This window comes from Pholcus phalangioides, unplaced genomic scaffold, assembly GCF_987345545.1.
Source record: "Pholcus phalangioides strain wild (caught in Gottingen) unplaced genomic scaffold, Ppha-v1.0 ptg000015l_1, whole genome shotgun sequence".
Classification (NCBI taxonomy): domain Eukaryota; kingdom Metazoa; phylum Arthropoda; class Arachnida; order Araneae; family Pholcidae; genus Pholcus; species Pholcus phalangioides.
Genome location: NW_028301608.1, coordinates 99,479,435 through 99,489,676, shown reverse-complemented (window position 1 = coordinate 99,489,676; position 10,242 = coordinate 99,479,435). Strand labels below are relative to the sequence as shown.

Genomic DNA, 10,242 nt, shown 5'->3' with positions numbered 1-10,242 from the left:
TTAATTAACGTGTGGTTTCTTTTATGTAATTAAATTAACCATTGCAGATTAGATTCAATCGGATTATATTAGAAAAGATCTGGGCCGCAGCGTTCTCTCTCGGGGCCCCCTTTGAAAGGGTCGTTATTAGGCAAAATAAGTGTACATTTTGTTTATTTTATACAAACATTGCCACGTTTTCAAGACAAATAAATTCAATTGGTCGAATGGTCGACGCGTTTCGGCTCTTCAATGGAGAGCCGTCATCAGGACCTCTTGGTCAGAATTCACACGAATCACGAACTGATGACGGCTCCCCATTGAAGAGCCGAAACGCGTCGACCATTCGAAAAATTGAATTTATTTGTCTTGAAAACGTGGCAATGTTTGTATAAATTAAAACCAGGCAAAGTTTCTAATTTTTGTGATAATTTTGTTTATTCTACAGTTTGTTTTTTACTACCGTTTTAATTCTTTCAGGGGCACGTAAGTTGTTGCGGAAGTGTATGTGTACCAAAACAATTTATGAAGTTAGTGTTACATGAGTACTGAATGAGCATTTGTAGCGTTGTAGGGTCTCTACTGCTCTCTGTGGTGAAACTTTTTAATGGGGGAAATCAGGTCCGGTGCAGAATCAACTTCAGCCGACCACCACTGCACCGCCTGTGAGGGAATCGAACCTGGGTTCTCACGATGCTAGTCCATCCTGGTGCAGTAGCTCCGAAATGTGCTATAGCAGTGATTCCCAACCTGGGATCCATGGAGCCTGACCACTCTAAGAAAATAAAATGAATCAGGAAATTTAGTAAATAATAATAATAATAAAAAGCTATAGATTTTAAGGCAGATGTTTTTCAACCTTTCAGACATTGCGGGCTAAATGAAAATTTCCACAGAGCCCGAGGGAGTCAACAAGCCATACTGCTGTATCTAGATTCCCACAGTGGCATCTTGATGGGTTTGGACCCCAGGGCTCCAAGTTAAGCAGGGATCTTTAAATCATTGGAGAATCCATTAATTTCAAATTTTCATCAATTATGAATTTACATTCATTTTTTTTTAGTGTCCATATTTTGGTATAGATATTTTTCATCATTCTTGTACATTCTGTAATAGTGACTACCCCCTCCCCCTAGGATTGTATAATAATATTGCTCAAGAAAGTCGCGAAAAATGTCTGTGTCTCAGTTCAGGCGACCAAAATCGTTATAACGCCCCTAAAACAAGAGGCGTAACAAATGAATATATAACCGGATGGTAAATGGATATGTGCGACCCATCCTAGGAGCCTCTATAATCGCGACCCATAGGTTAAGAACCTCTACCTTAGGATGAGAAAAAATCAAAAGTGATCTCACTCTCGCTAAGTTATAAAATGATTTAATAAATATTGAATCAAAAAATACAAAACGACATAAAATAAATTGCAAAGTCAGTTGCAAAGTCGCAAATTAATTTTGAAAACCGTAAAACAGATAATGAATGTTAAATTCACAAAAATGGGTTATTAAAGAAGTAAAATAAATGAAAATGTTACATAATCAAGTAAATATGAAAAAAAAAGAAAATTTGAAATATATATATGTATATAACAGTATGAAAAACTGTCTCATAAAATAGATGGGAAATAAAGTTGCGAAATGATGGAAAGAAAGTCGAAAATGAATGGGGAAAAAATCAAAAAATGAACAGAAAAAAAAATAAAAAAAATCAGTCGCAATTAATGAAAAAAAAAGTTTTAATGCTGTATAGCGCTGAAAAAAAGGTAAAACGAATGAAAGAAAGCCTGAAAATACATGGAAAACAGCGGATGAAATGAATGAAGAAGTCTCAAAATGGATTATAAAAAGGAGATAAATTGAATGAAAAAAGTAGATAAAATGAATGAAAAAGAAGATTGGGATAAAGGATTGTCCCATTCAAAAAATGAATGGGATAAAGGAAAGAAATATGAATGGGATAAAGGAAAGAAATATGAATGGGATAAAGGAAAGAAATATGAATGGAAAAAAAGGAAAGAAATATGAAAAAAAGGAAAGAAATATGAAAAAAAGGAAAGAAATATGAAAAAAAGGAAAGAAATATGAAAAAAGGAAAGAAATATCAAAAAAAGGAAAGAAATATGAATAAAAAAGGAGCTAAAATATGAATGAAAAAGGGAGCTAAAATATGAATGAAAAAAGGGAGCTGAAATGAATGAATAAAGTCTGAAAACAAATGAATAAAGTCTGAAAACAAATGAATAAAGTCTGAAAACGAATGAATAAAGTCTGAAAACGAATGAATAAAGTCTGAAAACGAATGAATAAAGTCTGAAAATGGATGAAAAAAAAGATAAAATGAATGAAAAAGCCTCAAAAAATGAATGGAAAAAGTTCCAGAACGAAAGAAAAGAAAGGCAATGACAAATTCACAAAATAAATGAATTAACAAAGCGCAAAATGCTAAAATCTGTTGGAAAAGTCACACAGGCTCTCAGCTCTTTCTTTTCTCATAATCTCCTCGAAAATAACCAGCGGCGATGGAATTGTCTAGAATTAATACTATTATACGCGTGTTTATGTATACGTGACTAGCATATACTCTTGCGCCATCGATTTGACCCACTTGATGAATGGATGGATGGATGACAAAAAAGGCGGTCCTTTTCTTTCTCTGTCCGTCCGTCTCAACCAACAATCGAATGTTTAACTTCTCATTCACCTGACTGACCCTTCTCGTGTGTCCAACACTGATTTCTTTCTCTTTGTGTCCATAACTTCCTCATACAAATTAAAGACGGCGTAATCAGCTCTACTGCTGCCGAGCACACAAACAACACTTCAAACCTGGCGACTACTTTCAGTCCGGATAACGTGACTAACTCATCCGTTAGTAAGTATTTCAAAAAATAATTATTATTGCTATGTGTGTGTTCACTATTTTTTACATTTTTAGTTCTTTTCTCATGCGTAGCAATCCTTAAAATATATCGAGGCCTAACTTTTATTTTTAGTGTTTGATTCGATTATTTCATGTCTTCACTGAATATGCCTGTATTTTTTTCTTTTCTTTTGAGTAATTCTGTATGCATTCAATGAGATTGGACTTTATATCAAAAATACATAATTTTATCAATAATTAATCATTTTAAATTAAAACTTGCCAGTATTCGGTTCTGCCATCATGTTCACCTGATAGTTAAAGTATAGATTCGTAAGGTAGAAAAAACGTGAAAAGGGGCGTAGGTGAATTCCGCGGAACCCCTTTGCCAGCAAATTGACAGCCACGGACCCTTTGACGGGAAAATATTCAGCATACTGTATAATGATGTGAATACAGTAAGTTGACTGCTTTCTCATTATAGCTCACGGACCCTTTAAACCTCTCCAAGGATCCCAAAGGCGACCGTGGACTCCTGATTTCATTCACGGTTAAGTTTTACGCCTTATTAAACGATCCTATTTCTACGATGGATAGATTATTTAACCCATGGTTTGAAACAACAGGCGATAGATAGACCTATGATACTCTTGAGACGGCTCTGGCGAGTTTCCACGCGAAATATATACACGTACATAGAGCGAAAAATGGGGAAAAATATATGTAAGGTCGATTCCCGGTGAATTATATTAGAGTCCTCTCAGCCTCTAGTGGCAGCCCTAGAATTTTGGGGGGGGGGGCCAGTGCCGTCCTAACGCATGGGCCCACCCTGGCACGGCCCGGAGACCACTAATGCAGAAGGGCCTGAAGAAAACAAGACCTGCGTGAAATTTTTGACAGCTAGTATGTAAATTGGTAGGGGCTTCAGAAAATCATTCAGCTTATAGATAGACCTATGATACTCTTGAGACAGCTCTGGCGAGTTCCCACGCGAAACTTTTATTTAAAACTCCCAAAATAGGCTGACTCCTATTTGGCTCCTAAAATAGTGACTGATGGAAAAATAAAACACTTTCATTCCTATTGTGATGGGCATCTCCAACCAGGGCCGCACCTAGGAGGGAAGCAGACGGGTCTCGTGCCCCCCGGGCACTGGATCGGGGGGGGGGCAAATTTTATTCTCAAACCTCTTTTTCAACATTACAAGGGGGCGTCAAAATGCGCACTTGCCCCGGGTGACCAAACATGTAGTTGCGGCTCTGTCTAAAACATCTGCGAGGTCCTCTTAAAGTGTGAGTCTCAAGGCGACACATTGTTGGCGTCTATGTCGGGCCACGTTGTCATCCTCTGTTTTGTAGTGGGAGCACCCATAGGTGCCGAAACCTTGAAGCTGAAACCACACATTTGATTCCCCCTCTCCAATAATTCATGTACATACAATGTAATGAACCATTCCGCCTCTTGCGTACGGACTCGTCCGTATATACGTAAAGTCCCGTATATACGGAACGAATAGGGATTTTCAAACATCCTCTCCTCCCCCCCCCCCACAATATTTTCTTCATGTCGGCGCCTCTGGACACACATACAGTCCAGGGGCAGTAAAAATAAAACATTGGAAAGGCCTAAAGTTGTTAGTGCTGTAGTCTCGCGCAGTGCCCGAAGAAAAGATGATGTGTGCCAGAAGATGTGCGCAGTGCCCCCTTCACACAAAATTTACTGAATTTACAGAAGTAATGGTTGCCAGTTTCTGGCACCTATGTATACTTGTAAATCTTTCCCCATTTGTAGACGTGCTCATCCTGTTTACGCCCTATAAGCAGGATATCCTGGGCATGATTTCCATGAAGATATCCCTCTTAATTTCACAGAAAAGCACGGAAAGAAATTTCAAGGGGTTATTGATAAATAACATACATAATTTATCGATGTTTTAGCACAAGAACTCTTTCTTGTATTATCAATGGCTGCGCAAAATACCCATAATTCTTTCTTTCGATTCCATCAACGTACGTAATCAAGGCTGTTATTTCGAATATACACTGCGGCGTGTCCTTCCGGCATTTTTCATGCTTCATGCATCGGATCATGGCTTGATCATCCTCAAGTACACAAAGCGGAAGTTCAGAAATATGTATTAATTCTCTGACATTTATTTATGTATTTTTTAAGTTTGTCACACATCCCCCATATCGATATATTTACGTGGACACAATTGCAATGTGAGGTCTCGCATGAGTCGTCGACCGTAAAAAAGTTCCGTTCCATCGTAAACAGTTTAACTGATTGTACTATATGGTATGTAAGAAAAAAGATGCCCGTTGTACAATGTTGTAAATGGCATTTGTTGTGTTTTAACCTTCTATTTGCTGAATGTTGACGACAGGAAAGTATTTAACTATTACCAGAGAGAGAGAGAGAGAGAAAAGGGAGAAAAGAATTATGAGTGGGAGGGCTGACCATATTTCGTAGAGAAAAATACGGGGATATATGGGCCATGGCCACGACCTCCTAGATCAGTGTTTTCCAACATTTTTAGCTCATGGCAAGCGTTGATCCAGAGGGGAGGGGCGATCCTTTGATCGTTTTTGTCGCACCTCGGTCATTTTCTGCACACTAGGGCTAATTAGACCGGGACCTACAATTTATTGCCGATTCCGAACGGCAGGCTTGTTTTTTTCGAGAGGTTGGTGCCCTGCTGTAGCAGTTTTTTCTGCGGTCATGTCGCCGTTTCTGTTGTACCCCTGTGTCAGGAAGGGGACACCAGTATCGATTGGTGAGGGACAATGCGAGGTTAGGGTGTCGCAGGGAATTTTTCTCTAATAGGGTTGTTAATAAATGGAATAGCTTACCCCCGGAGGTAGTAAATTGTAACACAATTGACACGTTTAAAAAGACATACGATAAACATGTTGGGGTAAATCGAGAAGCTATCCATACTTAGAATAAGACAACCAATCGATTTTAGTCGGAAATGAAGGCGCCATCTATGGGTGGCCCATCAAAGTCTATGAGGGAAAGAACTTGTTACCTATCCTACCCAGGATCGAACCCACGGACCTGACGGCAGACAAGCATCTTGCCACTGCACCACTCGGGCTAGGTTATTTTGTCTGCATGGGTGAATTTTAAATGTTGTAGGCTTGATTGCTCTCTGGTGCGAGATTTGTTTTCAAATGGGAGATGAGCTTGCATACGTGAAGTTGACAAACCAAAAGAAATCAAACTTTTCAGCCGACCAACCGCTGTGTCGTCAGTATAGGGTTCGAACCTGGATCCCCGCGTTGCGAACCCATGACGACACCCACCAGGGCCGCAACTAGATGCCAGTCACCCGGGGTCAAGCGCGAATCTAGTGCCCGGGGCACGAGACCCGCTTGCTCCCCCCTAGTTACCCACACGACCATCACACAATGGCAATGTCAACGATCTGAATGTCCATGAAAATTAAAGCACATAATGCACACACCCGTGATAGACGCATGCGCATTTGTATGATCAGCGCGTCGCAGCCGAGGTTGCTGTGAATGCTCGAGAACACAGTAATCTGTAGCGCATGCGTCCAAGCAACTCCAACTGAGTGTTTGTAACGATTAATTATATCGTAATTATTAGGGCTAGGATTTTTATGCTCTAAAAACTTCTAAAAAATGCTCTATAAAATATGCATTTACGCTCTTAAAAACCGTAAATATGCCCTGTAAAACGAAAAATATGTCTTAAAAAATTCTTCATTCCTATCTCAAATAACATTAGTTATTCAGCAAAATAATATGATAATGAGAAGTGTTGATGCAGTATAAACTATTTTGAACCATTACTTATTGTATGAACAGAAATTCTTCGTTTTACTAACTAACCTTATCGAGCCAAAATTTCCATTGAGAGCAATTTTGTCCCTCCGAATTCAACATTAATGTGCTGCCATCTATAGGCGAATGAATTCATTCATTACCATCTACACGTAAAAATACCTAGACAAGTAGTGTATATTTTTGGCTTTAGACAAAAGCACAAAATTAAATAAATAAATAATTCCTTTCATTTGATAAAAACTCGCAAAATTTCCCACAAGGGCTAAAAAATTCCCCCACTTACCAATTTTTCCCACGAGTTATACCATCACCGTTTCAAATGACTAATCTATTTACAGCCACACACCAGTGTCGTTAAAGGGCTACTACTTTACCGCACACCAACTCCGGTCATATATCGCCATACGGCAATTTCCAACATATTTGCATGTATGTGTGAGTTGTGAAAAGTAAAAAGTTTTTGTCAAGTCCAGTATGTGTGGAAAGGCTTACAAATTTTAGCCAGAGAACAGTTGGACCACTAGGTAAATGCAACCACAACTCATCTATGGCACCGCCTGCAAGAAAGGAGATAAATCCAAACCACAATATAGCCATAGTGGCAACTGCATGCACTGATATGAATTCAATATCTATCAAAAGAAAGGTGGTAGATAATCACAATAAAAAAATACACCATCTCAAAGTGATGCCATCCATTTGTTTTTTTTCCAAGTATCAAGAGTAGATGCCATGAGTAATAGTGACATGAGATAATTAGGTGCCAATGTAAGTATATACTAAATCCAAGAGTGAATAGGTGGCAATGAAATTATGTACCAAAAAACAAGAGTATAGGTGCCAATGTAAGCATGCGCAAATTCAAGATTATACGGATACACACATTTCTAATGAACCAGTGTGGGGGGGGGGGGGGGGAGAGCTCTTAAAACTCTCCTGGGGATGATTTTGTGTTGTGCTGTTTGCAATATTTTTATGTTTGTTATGCAATTCTAGTTTGCCGCCGATAACCCCCCGTTGTATAAATGGGTTTAATTACTCTCTTTGCAGCCGAAATACCACCAATGGCCATCACGTTAGCTGTCGAACAGGAATTCGGGTACGTCATCTTGGTTGGAGCAGCTTCGGTTCTTCTTGGTTTCGCTTTCGGAGGACACGTGTTTTTCGCTCGCAAGTTTTACAATGTTCCTGTGAGTACTGTATTCCGCTTTATTACAGATTATATGGAGCGTATAGCATCCGAAAATTTCACGGGAAAGGGGGGGGGAAAGCAAACAAATTGGGTTTTTTTGGATACTTTTGACTAAAAATATAGCATAATCATCAATAATTTATGCCGTGTTTGAATTTTTTTTTTTTTTTTTTTTGTATAGGCTAATATACGCCAAATTCACGTAAAGTCATTATTGAACGTAAACTAGTTATAAAAAGAAATGAAAAAAAATTCTTTGAACAGAGTCCGAATGCGGGTTACGAGAGTGAGTGACCTATTGTGTTGCTGACCAAGAAATAAAATACTGTAATTACGTGAACAGGTCATTTTACCGCAGGGCACCTTAAATCGTCTTTGAGAATCACGTGGGCCTACGTCACTTTTGCCCTGATATCCTTTTTTTGACATCAAACACATACAGGCCACTCTAATAACTCTGCCGATATACGAGCCCCCAGATGATAAAAAAAATGATTATCTGCAAAATGATCAGTGTATAAAAAAAATGGCGTTGGAACGGTACACGTAGCACCATAAATGCGGGTGCAGGACGCAGACAAAGATCTCATCAAGGGGTTGGTGCGCTTGACCAGTGGTTCTCAACTTCTAGAAGCCTGCGGCCCGGTTGGTATACTTTTGTGAGTAGATGGCCCGATTATACACACGACTAATGAAAGGGCTCCATGAATCAAAAACGGTTGAGAACCACTGACCTAGAGCATCAAAACAGTGTGCAAGCATGGGATTGACTAAATGAATGATTTAGAGAATGTATGAGCATATGAGAGTGCCCAAAAAGAGTGACTTAAAGACACAGGTGTGCTTGCAGGAGTGAGGGAGGGCAAGCGCGTTTAGCACAGGTTGTCGAATTCGAGGAGGGAGTAGCCAAAAAAATTTAGACCAGAATGGGAGAAGGGCGGCAAAACCATAAATGCGCCTCCTGCCGTTTCAACGCTATTTATGTTTTTTTAATACGCTGATCATTTTCCAATGCATAGAAGTGGGTGTTGCCATTTGGATTTTTGGAAATTTTGTTGCTGTAACTGTAAACGCGTACTTTTATATATGAACACCTATAGCTTGAATTTCATTCGCATTCGTTGATTTTTGCGGTCACTAGGGACTCGTATATCCGTAAAGTTATTTTATGACCAACCTGTCTATTAAACTTTTTTTGAACTTCTCATGTATGCATTCATCATCTGAGGTAAATAAGCCACCTATGCACTAATAATTAAAAAAAAAGTTTCGGTAGAAACGCCACCGCTTCCTATAGGATGCACGTAATTTTCTTGGTGGGGGTGGTGTCCCCGTCCTGTGGAGGGTTCTCTCTCGTGTCCGCGGTGGAGGTTCGTGGGGATGGTCGGGAGTCTCCCTTCGCGGGGCGTGTTGGGGCGTTGTGGGCCGCGTCGGTGGGGCTAAGGGGGGATTGCGCCCGCGGTGATGTGCCGTGGGATTGGGGGTGTGGTTGTGCTGCTTGGTTGGCGGGATGTTGGTCCCGGCTGGCTTGAGTTTTTTTTTTTCCGGCACGCCCACGATCAATGAGCTTATATCGCAAAAGCGACAGCACCTGGGCGTGCTCGGTTCTATACTAATACTATCTAGTAACTATTAATCTAGTAAATAACTGCATTAAAAAGAAATGCGTAAAAAAATTCTCATGAGAATTAATGACAATCCCTTCAAATTTCGTCGGAGGGGAAAAAGTTATTGAAGTTATTGTATAGGCTGCGCGTGGCTTCGAATTAGTCGAAAGAGCTAAAAATTTACTTTCAAAGCCACGGTTTTATTATGGTAAATAGTTTAAAAAAGGTCTTCAGAATTCGGAAACTTAAGGCCGCACTTGAAAGAATTTTATTGTATAATACGAGTTCAAATCCCCTACCACTACTCGTTACCGAGTTCTTAAGATTAATCCGTACGCTGGGTCATCAACGGCCCTTCATGTGGGGCCCCCGATTCAGGGGATCTTCAACCTTTCTCGAGTCGTGAGCGCACTGCCTATACTTGTCATCCAACAAAGAGCACCCTTTACTGCAAGAGTGCTCAAACTTTAGGAGAGTGCAGACCACTTCATTTGTTTGAAAACATGTCACGGGCCACTTAAGTACTTGACAGCCACTTGAGTGATCTGTGAATGCGCCGCGGGTCACTTAAATGATCTGGAACTACGCGGTGGGCCACTTAAGTGATCTGAGAATGTTCCGGGGATCTTTTACGACCTTTCCACTATAAATGTGCTGCGAGCCTGTAAAGTGGTTTGGAACCGTGTTGTGCACCGCTTGAGTGATCTGTAAATTTTCCGCCAACCACTTAAATATTTAAATACACCGCGGGACGCTTTTGTGATCTGGACTGCGCCACAAATCACAA

At 40.0% G+C, this 10,242-nt stretch overlaps 1 protein-coding gene across 1 annotated transcript in view; it reads left to right on the top strand.

The window, feature by feature from the left end:
- The first annotated feature begins 2,572 nt into the window (after positions 1 to 2,572).
- LOC149077178 (glutathione S-transferase 3, mitochondrial-like) overlaps positions 2,573 to 10,242 on the top strand; it is a 15,527-nt gene continuing 7,857 nt past the window's right edge. Inside the window, exons 1-2 of the mRNA XM_089244912.1 lie at positions 2,573 to 2,853; positions 7,707 to 7,846. Coding sequence (XP_089101038.1) covers positions 7,721 to 7,846 — 126 coding nt within the window. The 5' untranslated portion in view covers positions 2,573 to 2,853; positions 7,707 to 7,720. The remainder of the gene's footprint in view (positions 2,854 to 7,706; positions 7,847 to 10,242) is intronic.